Below are 20303 nucleotides of genomic sequence, written 5' to 3'. Positions count from 1 at the left end.
TAAACCCAGGAAAAGAACTGAATGACTAAGGGCCAGGGCGGAGGATAGGAAGCTCGGATTAAGCCTGCAGAACACAATCTTGCATCTCCAGGGCAAACACTCCTTCCCCACCCCCACCCCCCAGCCAACACCCATTGTCCACACTTCCTAGTGGGGCGAGGAAGTAGATCCCGTTCATCTTTTGGGTTGTGGAGATAAACAGAAGCATTCCCTGCCCACCGCTCTCGACCACAGTAGCTAGTTAAAAGATTTTAGAGCCTTCTAAGGAGGGGGCAAGGTGGGGGGGGGTCACGCTGGAAAAGAGGAAGAAGAAAACAAAATTAAATAAATAAAACCCACAGTACAGAAGACAGAGCTATACCCGTTCCCTTATTGAACCACATTTATTAAAAATGACTTACGACTGTACATAAAAATTCAGAATCTCTAGAAAGCCTATAGGAACTGTGACGTCATACTGCAATTTTTTTTTCTCACATTTACTGAAGAGGGAAGTGGGGATGACCAAGGAAAGAGAATTGAGCTGGGTTTTTTTTTTTGTTTTTTTGTTTTTATCCCTTAAGCGTGGTAGAAGTGAGTACGGGAGGCAGCTGAGTACTAAGTAGACAGAATATCTCCAAGATATGGATTCCCCCTCTTAATACTGCAGTTGTTTCTGAAAGTTCTCTACAACGCCAAAGCACCAATTTTACCTTATTTTTATCTGATACCTAGGCAGTTGAACTTGTACAATATATTCCAGATTGTTCTAAGGTGTCTAGACATACAATTGTACACTTAATTTCTCCCTTTCTTTCTGATCCTCCCGCCTTTCTAGCGGTCATCCCATCCACACAGAGCCAGCCCAATCACAAATGGTTTATTCCAAAATTAGGCAAGGAGTGGCAGGCTAGCCGCTTCAACACTGGGGCTCCTCCCCCTTCGACTCTCAGGCTCCGCCCCTTAGCCCCTCAGCTGAAGATGTCTGTGAAGAGTCCACTGTTGGAACTCAAGAGCCAACCCTTCTCTTCCTGAAGCAAAAATATTTTAACCCTCCGGGCTGCTGTTTTCTTAAAAGATTTAGGAGGAGTAGAAATGAGAGCCAACGTTTTTTTTTTTTTTTCTCCATGTTTTCTTGTTTCTGAAATTCACTGAATTCATAGCACCCGGCGCTCTCTCTTCAAAGCCTGCTTTCTCTGAATGTTTCTTGTTTCCTGTCAATGAATCCAGCACCTTGAACGACCTTTGAGTTTTAAAATACTCCCGAGAGTCCTCCATTAGCTTTGTCTTTACAAAGAAAAACAAAAACAAAAACACAACGGCTAGGTCTGCTTCAGTGCGTTACCTGCGGCCCGTGGTTAAGCTTTGGCACCCTCTCTCAGAGAATTGCACAAAACAGGATACGTCGGAAGGTGGAAGGCAAGAGTCTTTTTGGTAACCTAGGCAAAGAAAACAACGAAACACCACCAGGTCCATCTGGAAAGACGTTAGAGGTTAAAACAACTCTTTAGGGAGTCGTGTAGAAGGCGTAGTACGCCCCCATGCCTTTCGAGGTGTCTTTACTGTACTCCTCAGTGTTAATGTCCTCGCACTTTATGGGGGGCGAATTTCCATTGCTGGAGGTGGTAGGTGACAAGCGTTTTCTCTTGCAAGCGCTGTTGTACACCCCGGAGTCGTTGGAGTCTAGAGACTTGATGGAGGGGGGAGTCTCTACCCAGGAGGAGCTAATCTCTTCTTTGACTTTCTCCTTGGCAAGCTGATCTTCTGGGAACACAGGTGGGCTCATCCTGGGTGTCCATGGTAGTCCGGCTGCCATCTTCCTCTGATAAGCGCCTCGGCCTCCCCACCCTGCCATCGCAGGGAAGGTCGGGTCAGGGTAATACCCCAGGGCGTGGGATGTCTGGAGGGGCAAGGACTTAATACCATATGGGAGCAATGTACTGGATGAATACTCAGATTCATAGGAACCGATGTCTAGCTTGTTGGTCACAGGTTGCTGGATAGGAGTGACAAGCCACCGCTGGGGAGGGTTGGCCACCTCTTCGCTCTGTTGGGGTGAGAGGAGGCCGTTGGTCTGTGGCACGGTTCTCTCACCGTTATAATATCGGGCTTGAGGCAAAGTGTTGACAAAGGGCTCCGGGAAGAAGTTTTGAACGCCGTACCGACCTCCAGGGACAATCTGGTGGGATCTAGGAGAATCCGTGGGAGATGGAGTTAACCTGTCATTTTCTGAGGCGGTGTACATGCTACAATACAAAGAGAGACACTTAAAAATAAAAAGGACAACCCCCACACTGTCCCCAGACGCGCTGCCTCCCAGAAGCTAGAGCCTTGTTCTGCAGACCGTTCTGAGTTGAGCGGGCCAGTGTGTCGAACGAACTAGGAGGACAGAGTGGATTCCCCACTCCTTAAAAGGACATTTCCACGAGGGGTCAGATATTTCCTATGGGAAATCGGGATCTGTCGACGTATCATTGGGTAGAAGCCTGACCTTGTCAGCATGGACACAGGCCCAGGTTCTGTCTGCGGCTCTACATTCAAGTTGGTAGAGGCCTGTGATCCCAGCTCTGGGGAGGCGGAGCCTGGAGGTCAGAGGTAAAAGGTCATTGGGGCCTCACAGACAGTCTGAGTTCGAGGCCGGCCTGAATTATTTGAGACCCTGTCTCGAAATAAGTAAATATGGAAAATCTCCTGTATGAGTGCTTAACCAGGAAGGACTAAAGCAACCCTCCCTAGTCAGTCGGGAGGTCAGAATGCCAGCAGGTACACAACAACTGTGTGTCAAGAAGCAGGGCTGTATAGTCAAATGCTGTGGAAAACACATCCGGTCCCTTTTTTTTTCCCTCTTGGAACACAAAAGGGGGGGGGATTTGCTAGTGACACTCTTTAAAAACTGGATCAGGAACTGGAGAGTGAAGAACTGCTTTTGAGGAAGACTAGGCTTGGGTTAGAAGCATGCACATCAGCTGGCTGACAGCCACCCGGAACTCCAGTGCTGAGGGATCTGACACCTCTGGCCTACAGGCACCCATATGCGTGAGCACATGCCCACACAGAGACACAGATACGCACACTTAAAAATAAAAATAAGACCCTTTTTTTAAAAGAAAATTAAAAGTTGGGCTGGAAAGTGATGGCACACGCCTTTGATCCCAGCTCCTGGAGGCAGAGGTGGGTGGATCTGAGTTCGAGGTCAGCCTGGTCTACAGAGAGAGTTCCAGGACAGCTAGGGCCACATGAAGAAACAACAACTTAAAAAAAAAAAAACAAAAAACAAAAAAAACCCCATAAAACAAAAAACAAAAAAACCCAAACCCATAAATAAATAAATAAATAAATAAATAAATAAATAAATAAATAAATAAATAAATGTTGGATCAAATGAAAGGGAAATGGATATAAATAATGGAGATTCTTAAAAAAAAAATTCTAAGTGTAGAAAAGAAAAGGAAACTTCATGTTTAAGCCTTGAACATCCTTTAACAAAACCTGTTTTTAAAAAAATTTTGAAGCAAGATTGTTCAAGGCCAAAATATGCAAAAATAGGACTGGGGCTATAGCCCAATAGCGAGTGCTTGCCTTGCATGTACAAGGCCCTGAGTTCAATCCCCAGCACCGGTGTGTGTGTGTGTGTGTGTGTGTGTGTGTGTGTGTGTGTGTATGTGTGTGTGTGTTTGCACATGCCTCTGTGTGTGTGTGTGTATGTGTGTGTATGTGTGTGTGTGTTTGCACTTGCCTCTGTGTGTGTGAGTGTGTGAGTGTGTGTGTGTGTGTGTGTGTTAGCAAAAATAAACAGGAAAATAGGTAAGAAAAAAAAATCCCAGATATAAAATGCCATACTAAATATGTCCTCAGGAAAATGATGATTCATTTCCTGTACAAAGGTGACCCAGCAAACGGGCTCGAAGAAGAAACTCAATAGACAGAATGGTTGTCTAGCTCACACAAAGCCTGGGTGTGGCAGCCCATGCTAGTGAGCTCTGGGCTAGGGGGACCGGGCAAAAAGATCCTAAATTCAAGGTCACGTCAATGCCACAGCAAGTTGCAGGCAGCCTGGAATATAGACTCCGTCTTTTCAAGGGAGACGACCATGCGGGACGTGAAGGCAGGTAGTACTTACGAATCGTAGTTGTCCCGGAAGCCTTTGGCGAAAGGGTTATGGTCGATCTTTAGCTGGGTAATCTAGATGGGGAGAAGAATGGTAACTGAGTGCTTTATCTCGCTAGACCTAGCTGGAGAGGCTCCCATGGCTGGTGGGGCACTCACATCTGTGTTTTGGTAGGCAGTCACGGCGATGAACTGCGTCTCTGAGAAGGTGAAGGTCTGGGTCTTGGAAGGCTCATTCAAGTCCTCCACACCATCCTCGGTGACTTCCACGATGTGCAGTCGAGGTTGGTATTTGTGCAAAGACTGCAACACTATCATCTGGGGATGAGACAGAAAAAGAGAGACTCTTAGAGGTCTAAAAAGCAGGGTTTAACAAACTACATTTTGAAATAGGACGTCTTGCTTGCTCCCCACAGCTCTCTTTTTGTTTTTTTTGTTTTTTGTTTTTTTTGTTTTTTTTTTTTTTGGGGGGGGAGGGGTTTCTTTGGTTTTTTTTAAGATTCTTTTAAGCAAAATCCCCCACCCCTCCTCTTTCTCTCTTTCCTCCCCAAAAAACTTGTTCCCCCTCCCCCTACTTTTTCCCCCCGCCCAAAATTAAAAAAAAAAAAAAAAAAAAAAAAAAAAAAAAAAAAAAAACCCAAACCCAAACAAAAACAGAGTGTCTGTGTATTTGATAAATATTCTTTCCTTTTGGCTCCCTCCTCCCCTAAATTTTGATGTTTCTATGCTTACCAGTAAGAAAGTGCAATCGACAGAGGTAAATAAATTTAAAAGGGAGCCAAGTCACAAGTGTGAATACTTAATCAAGCACTCTGACAAAAGGGAAAAGAGGGTGAGCCGTCCAAGAGGCCTGGCCAGCAGACACCAGCTCTTCCAATCTCCCTACCTGTGTGTTGTTGTTGTTAGCGCCTTTGTTGTTGGTAAGTTTCAACTTCCCAAAGGAAATCTCCTGCCTCATCCAGTGGGAGCCGGTGTTGGGAGATTCTGGGTGAACATACATCTTATTGCCTAAGAGGAAAACGAAGGGGAACATAATAAGCAAGTGAAAGGAGACAGCCTTCCCCCAGACGGGTTGGGGAGGAGGTTGGCTCTAGCTAGGCTTGGATTTGCTCCCCCTGGGAGGTCTGCCTGCCCAAATCAGTGGCTCCCAGCGGGACTCCGGTCACTCCCGCCTGGGCCAGGGTGCTTCCAGCCTTCCTTAATCAAAGTATTCCAATCACCAACGTCTCCAAACTGAAAAACAGAGCCGAGAGGAGGGGAGATGGCTCTTGACTGCTGGTCTGAGGCCTTAAGCTGGAGGGGGAAGTGCCTCACCGAATACTTAACTTTTCTAGATTAAGTTAAAGGTGGCCTAGGCTTTCTCAAGAGAATTCTAAAACGCCAGGAACATTTCCCAGGAACTTTCCCCAAACCCAGAACTTCATTTGGCTCTTCATTTCTCAAATATAGCCTCATAGGGTCAAGGTAAAGGTTTGATATATAATGAGAAACAAGAAAAAGGACGGAGCAAATCTCTCCCCGGCAGCAGAAGGCAGCTACAATGCTAACATCTCCAGGCCCCCGGGTTGAGGTGACAAGCTTGATTTAAATGCGGCCGGTCCAGCACTGGAGCTCAGATCTCTTCCGGCCCAGGCCTCCTCTCTCCTCACCCTGCATGTTATTGTCCGCTTTGCCGCACGTCACCCACTTTCCCCCTTGGAAGCGCCAGTGGTTAGGGTCCGCCAGAACCACTTCCACGAACACATTGTAGTGGGCGGTGGGATTGAGTCCGTTTATGTTGAAGCTCAGGAAGGGAAACATGCGCCTGTGCAAAGAACAGAACCAGAGGAAATGATTTCAGTAAGGGCGTCCAGGAGCGGCTCTGGCCCCCCGGACACATTAGGAATCTGTAATAAACAGCAAGCAAACAAAAAATGGCCACTACGGCCTGAAACTAAGAAAATGTTTTAAACCGACTTTTTTTTTTTTTGAAAAGTCTCCAAATCATTTTTCCCCCCTAATTCACGTGCTTCTGAGACATCCATCTACGCAATAGGGTCTTTCAAGTGCCTGCTGGTTTTCTTTCTGAAAATCCGAAAATTATTTTTAAAGGCAAAAGTGACTGAAAACATTAGGCCGGCGCGCGCCCGCTTGTACACACACACACACACACACACACACACACACACACACACACACACACACACACACACATCCTGAGTCTTTTGAGTCCCTGTCTCCCAATATCCACTCATCAAGAAGAAGCTGTTGACGCTTCGAGGGTGTGCCAGAACTTTCTGGTCCCTTCCCCGCCGCAAGCAGGCCCCCCCCTCCCTCAAACGCCTGGCTCCAGAAACTGTCTCCCCACCCACCAGCTCAAATCCGACTGCTCTCTGCTCTTCTTCGTCCCACCAAGTCACGCAGCTTTAGACAACCGCATTTCAAGCACTTGTACGCAGGCCGCAGCCAGCTCCAGCCAGCTCCTCTTTCCCCATTCCGCCCACAAATCGCACGCTGCAAACCCAGTAGCCAGCGGGTCACGCAGATCCGCCCTCAAGGGTCCATTCCCAAATTTCCATCTCCGCCTCCTCCTCCTCCTCCTCCTCCCAGTCAACCCTGGTGAAGGTGACTAGAGGGGAGAGTAACGTGGGGTTCGGAGCCCAAGCCACAGGTGTGCGTTAGGATGGATGGGGACACGAGTTTGGAGATATGATGTCCTGTCCCCTTTTACAGCACGCATTTAAACAGTCAAAAGCAGAGCGCACAGTGAGCCGACAACCCGGCGCCAGGGGCCCCTTCGCCCTGTACTCACCTGCCCTGTTTGGTGATGATCATCTCAGTTTGGTGCCGGTGGAATTTGAGCCATAGGGGCCGGTTGCACAGGTAGACATGGGCGCGGAAGCCGGAGCCAGGCACCCCTAGGCCCCCCAGTCCTCCGCAAGACCCGGCTGCTGAGGTTCCGGCGTATGGCCCGTAGAGCGGAGAGCCCTGGCCGTAGGGATAGCCTCCAGGACCGCCGGCCCCACCGCCGCTGCTACCGGCGCCGCTCCCGGAGCCCGTAGCAGGGCCGAACTGCGACCTCGCGGGCGGGCACACGGCGGCGGGGAATCCACCGGGGGGCAGCATGGAGCCGTAGGGGTAGCGCGCACCATTGGACGCGGGGTACACCGATCCGTGGGCCGCTCCGGCCGCCGCCGGGTACTGGAAGAGCGAGCAGGGCGCGGCGAGCTCCGAGCCCTGCGGTCCCGGCGACGGGAGGTAGTAGCGCTCCGAGCTCAGGCTGTCCATGGAGTAGCGCGCGGTGGCCGCGGCGGTGGCAGCGGAGGGCAGCTCCTCTTCCGCGCACGGGGAGCCCTTGCGGCCGTCCGGGGGCCCGGGCTTGGCCACAGCCGAGGCGCTGCCGAAGGTGTCCCCGGCGTCCGCGTCACTTAGCATGGCCGCGGGGGCCCCCGCTCCGGCGCCTGCGGGTTCTGCGCTCCCCGCCTGGCACGGGAGACTGCCCGGAAACTTCTTGGACGCTTTGTCTAAGTCCAGCCTCTGGGGCGAGGGGGCAGCACCGGGGAGGAGGCTAACGCTCCCTCCACCTCCACCTCCACCTCCACCTCCCCCTCCTCCGCCTCCTCCTCCTCCTCCTCCTCCTCCTCCTCCTCCTCCGCGAGCACTCTCCAGCGAGTAGAAGTGCGCGCCCGGCAGGTTCACGGAGCTCACCAGTAGCTGCTCTCCCAACTGCATGCTTTAGCGAATCGCAGACGGCAGCCGGCTGCCTCCTCGCCTCCCGGGGCCTGGTTATAAAGGCCGGCTGGGGGAGCCAGCGCCCTCTTCCGAGGGTAAGGTAATGTCCCTTTCCTCCCTCGCCTGAGCTACCCACCTGCGGACCTGCGGGGCAGCTTCAGCGCGCGCCCCAATCCAGAATCCTTTCCGCAAGGGAACAAACCCGGGGTTGTAGGTGTCCCTTTTCTTCCTCAAAGGAACAAACCCGGGGTTGTAGGTGTCCCCTTCCTTTCTTCCTTCCTTCCTTCCTTCCTTCCTTCCTTCCCTCCTTCCTTCCTTTTTTCCTTCCTTGTCTAATCTCTCAGGACCCCTACACTGACACCTAGGAAGAAGAGGACTTAGCTCTGAGTTTAGCAACCAGCCTTTTCCTCTCGGCTGGCTCTACCAATCCCTAGGCCTACTTGACCGCTTGGAAACTTGTGAGCTGTGGTTGGCTGCTTATATATGTGTGGCCAGGGAGGGGCTTCGCAGCCCCATGGCTAGGGGACTTTGCTATTGGCTGTTAGAGGTGACACTAATTCAATTAAGTATTTATTAATTGGATCGGCTCGCCTTCGAGTTTCTTTTTCTCTTAGCCTGTTTGGCTGTTATTGCCGGCTTGGTATTTCTTTAAGCGTCTTTGGGGGACCTATATCCCACTGTGAGAATGGATCCTGGTGTCCCCGGTGTCTATATGGCGCTGGAGAAACGGGTTTGAAGTCTGCGAACGTGGTCTACCCCAGGCATAGGAATCATTCCTCAGCTCGGGTCTAGTTTGGCAGGTCCTAGAGGCCGGTACAGACGTCTATACAAGCTCCCTATTCGCAGGAAGGCGCAGGTCCTGGGTGTGTGTGTGTGTGTGTGTGTGTGTGTGTGTGTGTGTGTGTGTGTGTGCAAATCTGGGGAGGGTTGAGAGCGACCCAAAGTGTCAGCGCGCACCCTCCTTCTGACTTCCTGGCCTTCAACACACGGGAGCCGCTTTTTATTCTGTTCGGTCTTTTTACGTAAAGAGTTGGTGGAGAGAAACCTCGCGTTCAGCTTTTGGTATTCCAGAGATGGGGAGAGGATTCCGCGTCTGAATCAGAAACCCCAGCTTCTAGCCTCTGAAGTGGGCTGCCGAAGACCCAACATGAGCCAGACCGAAAGAGCCAAGCACTCAAGATTACAACCGTGCTTAAAAAAAAAAAAAAAAAAAAAAAACAACTAAAACCGGCCTCCGGGAGGCAGTCACTTTCACTGCTTACAGTTTAAACAAAATTCCCTCTGCTCGGTTTTCCTGAACCCTGGATGTTTCCTACCTCCCCCAAGCCCCGCTTTCGCCAACATCTTTGGTGGGGACTGACACTAAGACACAAAGGTTCCCTAGCAGCTGTGCAGTTAAGATTCCCTGCGCCTCTCTGCGGCACAATACAGAAGGCAGAATAATTAGTGAAATAATCAGTTTGATATTGAATTAAGCTCCTTTGCTCCAGCTGCCTGTTTTCCCCCCCTGCGTTTCCGCAAACAGTCAAGGACGGGGGCGTCATATTTTCTTGTTTTATTATTACAGAAGGGGAACAACGTTTCGTTGAAGATGAGAAGCCTGAACATTATCCTCTAATAAGCAATTACGGACGCCTGCAGTAGTCGCTCCAGGAGCGCATTTTCCGGTCGAGATGTGGGGACTGCTTCCCCCAACCGAACGCGATCACACGGGAAACTTTTGCCTAGAACAGATGAGGTGGCCGCGGGATCTGCTAAGCGCTCAGACGCCAGCAGTGGAACCGCGCGAAGCTTTCCAACCTGGGTCCAAACCCCGAGAAGCACGAACATGGGCATGCCCGGGTTAGGGAGTGGAGCGGTCCTTTAAGCATTCGGATGCTGGGTGGGATTTCGATAGGAAAGTGTAGTGGGTCTTGGGCGCTCGCAAAGGTTTTCAAGTGGTTTGGAACGACAACAATTGTCGATTTTGGTTTAAAGAACCCGGGAGCTGGCATCCTGCGCGCTCGACCCTGAGCTCTCAGAATTTGGTTTCAGGCTTTGGCATGGCAGCCTATCCAGGTTACCTTACTGTTTCTGTTTTTGTTTTGTTGCAGAAAAACCTAAGGAATTATTTTTTTATTCCCCTCAAAGAGTCCGAGATATTCAACGTGATGATTCCACAAGGGGGATGCGAGTTCCAAGAAAGGGCCTCACTGCGCTGGCGACTCAGCCCGGAGTTTGTGTGCTGATTCTAAGTCTGCGTTAGTCTCGTCCTGAGCTGCAGGATGTCTGAGGGGAAAGTAGGTCTGAGACTGAATCTCACGTTATCTGCAGAGGGGGTGACTGAAGTTACATGTCAGTTTTGCATTATAACACAGTCAGAAGTAGGGTCCCTTCAAAATACTTTGAAGAGACCCGGGAAACACTGGCATGGCACAGTGCCACCACAGGCAATGGGCACCGTTCAGACCCACTCTGGCACAAGTAACTCAGACCAGCTGTCCCTCTAACCACATCAGAACCGGGTTCATTCTATCCTACCCCTAGAGCAAGCTCATGAAGGAAGGCACATAGGTTCATTTCTAGTGCCATCAAATTACTGACTCGGTATAATTCAATCTGTGTAACGAGGATTTGAATGGATTCCTGGGACCCCCACCTCAGTAGATAGACTTTCGTTTGATTTCTGACACTTTTTACAGATGGAGAAATGAAGAGAAATCCAACACAAATCAAAAACAAGAACGCTAGGAAACTCAGGACCCGGGATTTTTGAGATTTTGGGGGGAATTTATTATTAATATTAACATTACTGTTATTATATTTTAGTGTAACTGTCAATCATGAGATGCCTTCCCCTTTAACATGGTGAAAAGCACCGTTTCAACTAAAGATATTTCTCCCTAGCTTCATAGAGAAAAAAACCAAATACTTCTATGATAATGAGTTTATATTTTATTACTATTATTTATGGAGGACACATCTATGATTTTCTACGTGGGATGAGCTTCTCCCCCCTCAGTAGTAAAGAGAAAGAGAGGTAAAAGAATCAATGTTTTCTTGTGTCTCAGCCACACTGTAAAATCCAAGTCCTCTTTTCCAGAAGAGAAAGAGAAGCACGGGCCAGGCAGCCCCTCACTTAGCCTGGGTGAATTAAATAGCAGGACCTTCCGCTCTGTTTGCTGTTTGATTTCAATTACACCCCGAGCTTCGTGAAATCCAAATGAGACATTTATTGAAAGGTGCCTGGTTTTCTGTGGCTTAACAGACAGTGATACATTGAACAGAAATGTCAGCAGTGGGGAGGAGATCCCTGGCAGTACCAGACCCCAGTGGTGGCTGGGTTCACTCAAATGCTTGAGAGGGAGCACGCAGGGAACCTCTAGAGGCTGAAGGAAACCAAAGCCGAGTTTAGGTGTGAGCATGGTAAAGACCCCCTGCTTGTCCCAAACAATGCCAACTTTGTGCCACCAGATCACGTCTTGGTGATGACACCTACTTGGCCTGTGGTCTCTCTTCTTCTCCTTAAAGGTAGACCATAGTAATGCCTGAGTTTGTTACAAGTAAAACTAAGAGGCTTTGAGGACCACAGCAACATCATGCATCACACAGACACACAGACACACACACACACACACACACACACACACACAGCATGAATAAATTACAAAAGAGAATTACAGATCAGCGCAATGATATATGGTTTAAAGCCCATCCACTCCCCATCCCCCCAGACAACCAAGGGGGCCCATATAAATGCCCCAATAAATTCTATTATTTTCACCCTCACTAAAAATGTGTTATCAAAACACGGTCCATGTTATTCAAACACTTTGTAAATTCTGAACAGACTTGCTGCATGCTCTCCTTTTAACCCTAGGAAAACATTCCAACATTAACGGGTCACCAGCACTTTGCCTGGACTCTGGGAAAATGTCAATGGGTTTTTTGTGGCAAGTTGGTCCTTTTCCTATTTATCTATGGCCCTCTCTTTGTTGATGTTACATTTTATTTCAGCATCTCAGGTTCACTGTTCGCCCCTTTGTTCTCTGATGGCCAGATCTACTACCTCAGCCCTGTTTCCCAAAGGGACAGGGAGCTTTCTCCACTGTAAGCTGGCTTGCCTTCCTTCCTTCCTTCCCATCCTTCCTCTCCATATCCCCCTTTTCCCTTCTAGAAAATGTCCTACAAAAATAAACATTTTGACAAGGACAAGTAATCCTTGAGAAATCTCACCCATACAGTTCCACTTTCGTGAGGATGTATTTAAGGTTTTTCCTGTGGGGACATTGAAATAGATGGATCGCTTTGCTTAAAAACAAAACGTCAGTATACATACTGAGGTAGACCACTCATACCTAAATATGTATAAGCGTGTGTGTGTATATATATATCTTCATGCACGCGTACACGTACATACATATATACATACACACACAATTAAAAGGAGGCCAGAGACTATGAATTTGAGATGGGGATAGGTGGGCAGAATTAGAGGGAGGAAAGGGAGGAGTGAGAGTGATATAATCACATTTACTTTTAAAAATAAAATAAATAAATCTTCAGACCTACAACTGCGGGGAGCAAAGGATTATGGTAAATTCACTTATCCTTTTCAAACAAAAGTAAGCAAGTGAAACTGGTATCTTCACTGGTATAGTCTTAGATCACTGTGAAGGTGAAGAGGAAGGAGAATCCTGGAATGAAAGTTAACACATATGCTAGAAGTTGTTTTGTACAAATGATAACTTCTCCTACGGTATAGTATGGTATATAATATACTATATATTACCCTTATTGTACATTATATATTCATATACATATGTATATACATAGTAACATAGTATATATAATACATTGTATCTAGCATATATAGTATATATTATATACCAAATATAGCACACATGGTATATATAACATATATGCTACAGTATCTAGCATCCTATAGCATAGCCAGGAATCTCTGACAGGAAGTCTATGATCTTCATTTACATTTCTTAATGAAAGTTTTTGTTGTTTTGGGGGCTTTTTTTGTTTGTTTTTCAAGACAGGGTTTCTCTGTGTAGACCTGAATATCCTGGAACTCGCTCTGTAGACCAGGCTGGCCTGGAACTCGGAGATCTGCCTGCCTCTGCCTCCCCAGTGCTGCGGTTAAAGGCCTGGACCACCTCTGCCCAGCTGTTCTTTAACTGTAAGTGAATATCAAGACTTAGCTGCTGCTCAATTATCACACCTATCCTCTTCGCCCTGTTTTGGGAGAACTTTTATTCACACAAATAAGAAGAGCCATGTGAGGTGAAAACCCAAACCGCTCTGAGCAAATACAGTATTTGAACACGTGGTTCACTACTGCAAGCCTAAGGGGCCGGAGCTGTGGGAAGCCCTGCATTTCCTCCTTACTTTTCTTCCTCGAACCAACTTGGCACTTGCTGGGCGCTCATCTGCCAAGGGAGAGAGAGTGGCCACTCCATCTGAACTGGGAGAGCTAGCCGAGCTCCCAACCAGGCTCTCAGCTCTGTAAGCACAAGGACTAAAGTGAGAGGGTGGTGGGGACTTTTGTACTTAAAAGAACAAGAAGACAAACCCTTCCAAATCAATAGGCATGAAACTTTCACCCTTTTTAGACTTAGAGATAAAAACTATTTTTTAAGAGACCCTTTCTACCCTCAAAGACTATACATGTGCTTCTGCATGCGTCCCCCCTTTAAGACATCTTTCAGTGCTAATATCTCCTATAGGGAATACGGGGGGGGGCAGCAGATATTACCAGCATTAGTATAGCATCGATTGTTAAGAGCATTATCTTGTCTCCAGGTACAAATAACACACACACACACACACACACACACACACACACACACACACACACACACACCGTGTAACTAGACTGCACATCACTGGGAGAGTAGGCACAGCTTTGGAAAGGCTCCCTCAGAAGTCTCTCCTGACACGGGTTCTCGGGAGGTCTCTGCACATTGGGTCCCCACCCCACCCACTCCCATTCCATTGAACCAAGGCTCCAAAATGACGTGGGGCAGAGAGAATCTTTATCCAGGCCCTGAGCTAGAAATGGAAAGAAGGTTAGTCTGTGTCGGAGGCAAAGACTTGGCAGAAATACCAGCCCCTCAGATAACCGAGGGAAAAAGAGAGAGACGGGAGATGGATGAGACCAGTTCAAGTGGGGGAGTGGGGGACGACAAAGCAAAAAACAAAACAAAACAAAAAACAAAACTCAACAAACACAAAGGTTGAATCTTTTCCCCTTTCTAGACTCTTTAGACAAAAGCAACATTCAGCATTGCAGATGTGCATGGCTCTGACCAAGCACCTTAAATAAACCACAAGTGCATCTCTGGGCCTGGGCTGTCGCTGGCCTTCAATCCCAGCACTTCTGAGGTGGAGGCAGAGGCAGGCAGATCAGGCCAGCCTGATTTACAGGGCGAGTTCAAGGACAGCCAGAGAAACCCTGCCTCGGAAAAACCAAACCAAACCAAACCAAACCAAACCAAACCAAACCAAACCAAACCAAAAAACCAAACCAAAAATCCTAAAGAAACAGAAACTCTTATTTCTCCAGTCGTAATGGAGTAGTAACACAGCTCACAGAGAGAACAACCGCACCAAGCCCAAAGGAAGGCTCTGTGATTTTCCATTAGACAGACACCCTTTTTCCCAAAGACACGAGGTTGAACGAAGACAAGCAAACTCCAGCCTCGTTTCTACCCAGGGACCCCCCAGTCTGGTGGGGGCGGGGGAGAGGTCAAAGGCAACAGGAAGCAGGAATAACTCTGAAGTGTAGAAGGGCGTCCCCAGCTGTTCTAGCCCCTCCTTTCCATTTCTGGGGTGGAGGGCTGAAATTCTGAGACCTCTCTAGGGAGCGCGGCTGGAAAGATGCACTTCAAAGGGAAGCAAGGGTCTGGGGCCCTCGAACCCTGGCGTGCCTTCCGTCTACTCAAACGGTCATTAGCATTCTGTTTTTCCCAGGGCCTCCTCCCACCCCATCCAAACCGGACTTTGCTTTGGGAAATGGGGCCTTAAGATTAGGGTTACTTCTCCACCTATTGGGTACCGGCCAGACCTGGAAGAGGTTGAGAGATGGGGAGGCTTGGGGTGAGTGATGGCTTCAGGAACCCAGGATAGGAAGGGCAGAAACTTCCCCTTGGATCACCTCCCTGTGGGTTCCTGTGAGCCATAGAGGAGCTGAGCAGTGAGAATCTACTGAAGGCCAGGATGGCTAGAAGCCTTGACAGGGCACATGGTTCGACATCCTCACATTGACTGGGGAAGAGGCACCGGGAAGGAGCACTCGGTCCTCACAGAGCATCCTGCATCCAGCTGGGGACTGACTTCCCCAATGCACAAGAAAGAGAATCAGTGTAGCTGCTCACTGTAGGCGCCTGGCCTCCCTACCATATCTTTGATATCAGGTCCCTGGTGGTCACTGACTGCATTTCATACAGGAGCCCTCATCCTTACTTAGACAGGTGAAGGGGACCCAGGTGCACCGTGCCCAGCTGGAAAGGGTAGCAGAGAAAGCCGATCTGGAGGGTCTGGGCTGGGAGGGTCTCAGAGGAGTGTGAGTCTTTGGGTTTGGGGAACAGGGGGTGGGAGTTGGATTCGGGAGAAAACAAACTGACAAACATTCATTTTATAGCGACCCTGACAGCACTGGGGTGGGGTCCAGGGTCTCCTGCATCCTGGCAAACATTCTGCCAAGTGAGCTACATCCCAAGCCTCACTGTCCATTCTTTGGGAAGAACTGCAACCCATAGCTATGTATGTATGAGTGTATGTATGCATGCATGCATGCGCGGATATGTGTGTGTATGTTTGTATGTATGTATGCATGGATGGATGTGTGCGGATGTATGTATGCATGCATGTATGCATGGATGCGTGTATGTTTGTATGTATGTATGTATGCATGTATGGATATATGTGTGTATGTATGTATGAATGGATGGATGTGTGCGTATGTATGCATGCATGTATGTATGCATGTATGTATGTATGTATGCATGCGTGTATGTATGTGTACTTTGTCAGGATTTCACTATGTGGCCCACATTGGCCTGCAACTCCAGAGATCCCCCTGCCTCCTCACATACTTGGATTACAGATGTACCACACAACAATAGATCTATAACTCCAGTGGAAAAATCTCATAAAGTGAGAGGACCGCTCGGCCTGCTGGAACTAGGCCAAGGTCTTGGCCTACCTTCTCCCAGGAAGTCTCTCCTTTTACCTGTGTTAGATAGGCATGAGGGACCCTATTTCAGGGGTAAAGAAGCTGAAGGTGACATGAAGTGACCGACTGAAGGGCGTATAATCTGTGGGTAGCAAGGCCAGGCAGAACGGGACAGAAGTTAGGGAAGTTTCCCCTCAAACTCTGAGGCCCTTAACAGAAACAAAACAAACAAACCCACAGAAAAGAAAGGAAGGAAGAAGAAAAGAAAGAAAGAAGGAAATAAAAGGAAGTAAGGAGTAAAGGAAGAAAGGGAAGAAGGAAGGAAGAGAGAAAGGGAGGGAGGGAGGGAGGGGGGAGGGGGAGGGAGGGGAGGGAGGAGGAGGGGGGGGAGGAGGAGGGAGGGGAGGAGGGAGGAGGGGGGAGGAGGATACAGGAGGCCTGGAGATCTTTCGAGGGGCCTTTTGCAGGGAAGCAACGTCCAGTTCCAGTTCGTTCTCTGACCCTCCCTCCCTCCAACTTTCTTTTTCTCTTCCCTCTCCCAGCCAAGGGTCCCCACCTCTGACCCCTAGGCTTGCTCTTAGTTGGTGGGGATCTTGGGATGTCACTTTCAGTTTCTTAGTCTTAGCCGGACTTAGACTGACAGCGGGGAAGCCAGAAGCTGTCCTTTGCTCTGTTCCCGGGACTCTGCAGTTGGTAAGAATCCCTCCTTGCAAGATGCTGCCAGAAGCAGTGAAGCCAGCTCTTTTCGGCACTGGGAGGGCACCGCGCCGGGTTGGCCAAGTGGCTCTTACACCGCTGCCGGTCTGCTCCAGCAGTGTGGGTGGGGCGGTGGGTCAATTACAGCCTTAATTCCAGCGCTTAAGTCCACTGTGGCCAGGGCACACCCCACGGCTTGCATCTTCGAACACCCACCAATACGGAGCGCCCCCATTCCCATTCCTCACAAACACCTACCTAAACCAGATTTTCTTGATTGGAAAGGTATGAGAAACAGGACCCCAAAACATCTCAGTGAAGTTTTTTCCCGCCTCTACGGCAGATGGTAACTAGACGCCTTGGAGTCCACAACAGTTGGAGAAGCTAACAAAAATACAGTATGTTATGCGTAGTAATACCTTAATAAAATATACACTTAATATATACTTAAAATATACTTGACAATATTTGTCAGAAGTTTCTTCCTTTCTTTTTCTTTTCTCCTCCTCCTTCTCCCTCCTCCTCCTTTTCTTCATTTTTCATTTTTCTTTTTCATTTTTGTCGCCTGGTTACTGCTTCTTCCAGTGTCCAGAACCCTGGGCAAACGGGATTCATTTTTAACCGTGTGTCCTTTCTGAGGCTACTATATATAGGACATAGGTGCGCCTGAACTGTCCCCCACCCATCTGCTCGCTTTTGTATCCGCATCTTGCGTCAGTTTTCACTTAAAATACGCCTTGAAGTTGGAGCCTGGTAAGACCAGCGCGTTTGCACACCTAGGCGCACAATGAGGAGCGCTTTGAAAGTTTAGTAATGGAAGGAGAAAGAACACGTTCAAAATAGGTTTTATGTAAACATTTTTAATTAAACAAAATTTCGTATTGGCTCGATGATTTTAGAACTCTGGGTGCGGCTGCGCATCCAACTTGCGGTCCTGTCCCGGGTGCTGCGCGAAGCTCCGGGAGACTCGAGTTTTGAGCTACTCGAGGCTCTGAACCCCACTTGCTCAGAGAACACAAAATCCCCACCTGGGTCTCATGGTAGGAGTTTCCCTTTCTAAGAGAAAACCCTATTGTTTGTCCTCTGAGACACCCAGAAGCTGGTAAACAAGGTCTGGGACTAAGTTCCGAGCTCCCAACTCTGGTGGGAGGAGGAGTTATCTGCTAGACAGCCCCCCTAAACTGCCCCAGGTCACATCAAAGAGGAGAGCGAGGAAGAGACCTTCGACAGTGTTAGCATCCCGCTGGGCTTGGCTGCTAGGGGTTGAAGTGATGAATCGGTCCCAGGAGAGACGCAGCAACTTTGTAAATCCCACCCCAAGTCCTTTTGAGAGGTGGCGCATCCTACGCCACTTTAATCTATGGAGTAGCGTATGTGCCGGCCATCGTGGGGTGCCAACATGCAAACTGCATTGTGGGGAGGTCAGGCCCAGGTCCTGGGGAAGCTGATGGTAGCTATAGATAGCCCAAGTCCACCGATAAGAGAGTGTAAGAAATAATTAAACAGGGTAATACAGTGGCTTGCAGTTTGGCCTGTATATTATTAAAATAACCTGTAGTTATTAAAAGTTCCGGTGCCTGGGGACCACTCCAGAACAATTACATCAGAATCTCTGTGCACGAGACCCAGGTGCTTGGTTTTGCTTTGGATAAAGATTGTGACTTGCAGTAGACTTGAAGATGGCTAAGTTTATGGGCTTGTGTGTGTGTGTGGGGGGCTGTCCTCAGAGTTGACAGGGAAGGGGAGGTGACAGCCTGGAGAAAGCCTGAGGGAGCTCCTGGCCCAGCCTGCATTGCTGATAATCTGCTATTGGCAGTAGAATTGCTAAAGGGGGGGGTACTTATTTAGTAATTTATTTTTATTTTTAAGACAAGGCCTCTTGTAGACCAGGCTGGCCTCCAGCTCATTATGCAGTCAAAGAAGACCTTGGACTCCTAACCCCCCTGCCTCCTCATTCTGACTGCCAGGATAAATAACACCTGTATAGAGCCACCATATTACGACATCTTGCTCCACGCCATTTGTATATGATAATAACAATTTCAAAGTTTGGATCTTCAGTGAGTTTGTCCACTAAAGCCATGGAAAAAGTATTATTCACTCTGAGGTGAAGTATTACTTTTATTATTATTTTATGTGGATGACGAGGGCTTCGTCTTCATGCATGCCTGTGTATTATGCCCGTGGGTTGCCTCCCCCCTCCCCCAACTGGAGTCATGGAGGGTTGTCAACTGCCATGCTGGGAATTGAACTGGGTACTCTGGAAGAGTAGCCAGCACACTCTTACCCTCTGAGCCATCTCTCATGGGATATTTATTTAATTCTCTATTAGTCTTGTGGGGAAGGGAACATCGTTTGCCTTGCTGGATGTTCATAAGCATACGTCATATTTAAGTTTAGCGAGAGCTCCTTGGATGGAACACAGAGCTGCACTTTGTCATTGGTTGCACACATTTCCTCTTACTTGTTTGTCTTTTGACTTAATGAAGCTTAGCACAGTAGCAATATTGTAGCCAATGAGATTATCCAAGGTGCAATTGTTGCTAATTAAAAATTTGAGGAAAGGGAGTGGAGGCAGGGTGGAAGTAAAAAAAGAAAAGAAGAATTTGATATATTGGAATTTAAACTAATATTTACATTTATGGGTATGTGCCATCTATGTAATGACACCATGAAATGGGCAGTGCTTTTTAAAATATTTGACAAAAGTTTATAAATCATTGTTGGAATCCTTTAGAAAAAATATTCAGGCTGGGCTTGGGGCAATGTGCCTGTAAGCCAGCACGTGGAAGGCTGATGCAGGAGGATCCTAAGTGTGGGGTCAGCCTGGACTACAAAACACAAGTTCAAGACCAAGTCTGACTCTGAAAAAAAAAGTCATCAAACTTCTCTTTCCTCACTAAAATAGTTAAGGAAGTAAAATATTGTTTCTTTGATCACTGGGAAGAAAGTTAAACTTAGCAATAAAAATTTAGTATTTCAAACAATAACTGCTTAAAATTTATCACAAAGAAGATGCTCCTCCCTTCCTTCCTTGTATGTATATGGTGCATGTGTGGGCATGTGGTACATGTGTTTGTGTGTGCCTGTGTGTGCCTGTGTGTGTGCCTGTTTGTGTACATGTGTATGCATGTGTGTGCATGTGGTACTGTGTATGTGTGTGCCTGTAAGTGTGTGCCTGTGTGTGCATGTGTGTATGTGCTACATGTGTGTGCATGTGTGTGTATGTGGTACATGTATATGTGTGTGCCTCTGTGTGTGTGTATTGTGTGCCTGTGTGTGTATGTGTGTGTATGTGGTACATGTGTATGTGTGTGCCTGTGCCTGTGCATGCACATGTGTGTGTGTGTGTGTGTGTGTGTGTGTGTGCGCCTGTGTGTGCAAAATCCAGAAGAAGGCAATTTAACCCCCCAGCTGATGGCTCTAAGAGGTGCTTTCTTTGTAATGCGGTTAAATTATGAGAAATGATCCCTTCCCAAAGAGGAGGTCTGAGGGAGCCTATTGGTCTCTTCTACCACACTGAGAAGCAGGAGGATGGCATCCAAATCATCTAGAAGGAACTAGTCTTTGCAGCATGTTAGTCTTCCAACACCTGGATCTTAGACTTCTCAGGCTCAGGAACGGCCATTCTCGCCCCTAGCCT

At 48.2% G+C, this 20303-nt stretch overlaps 1 protein-coding gene across 4 annotated transcripts; it reads right to left on the bottom strand.

Annotated features, from left to right (window-relative positions):
* Positions 1 to 358: 358 nt before the first annotated feature.
* Eomes (eomesodermin) lies at positions 359 to 7882 on the bottom strand. Of its 4 annotated transcripts, none has more exons than XM_032909616.1 (7): positions 7722 to 7882; positions 6878 to 7688; positions 5736 to 5890; positions 4973 to 5094; positions 4246 to 4404; positions 4100 to 4161; positions 359 to 2225 (listed from the first exon to the last, which is right to left on the bottom strand). In XM_032909616.1, exons 1-7 carry the CDS (start codon positions 7795 to 7797, stop codon positions 1487 to 1489), a joined length of 2124 nt encoding a protein of 707 aa, XP_032765507.1. In that variant the 5' UTR covers positions 7798 to 7882; the 3' UTR covers positions 359 to 1486. The 4 variants fall into 4 exon arrangements, with proteins under 4 accessions (XP_032765507.1, XP_032765509.1, XP_032765506.1 ...); XM_032909618.1 differs by having other exon boundaries at positions 359 to 2168; XM_032909615.1 differs by having other exon boundaries at positions 6878 to 7882.
* Positions 7883 to 20303: the final 12421 nt, after the last annotated feature.

This window comes from Rattus rattus, chromosome 8 (genome assembly GCF_011064425.1).
Source record: "Rattus rattus isolate New Zealand chromosome 8, Rrattus_CSIRO_v1, whole genome shotgun sequence".
Classification (NCBI taxonomy): domain Eukaryota; kingdom Metazoa; phylum Chordata; class Mammalia; order Rodentia; family Muridae; genus Rattus; species Rattus rattus.
The sequence above is the reverse complement of the archived record's forward strand: the minus strand, read 5'-3'. Positions and strand labels throughout refer to the sequence as shown.

Coding starts and splice junctions, on each gene's coding strand:
- Eomes (XM_032909615.1), bottom strand. CDS start 7,797: ATGCAGTTGGGAGAGCAGCTACTGGTGAGCTCCGTGAACCTGCCGGGC. Junction 5,095..5,735: donor AGCGGACAATAACATGCAGG/GTGAGGAGAGAG, acceptor TTTTCCTCTTAG/GCAATAAGATGTATGTTCAC. Junction 4,162..4,245: donor CTGCCTACCAAAACACAGAT/GTGAGTGCCCCA, acceptor CTCCCCATCTAG/ATTACCCAGCTAAAGATCGA.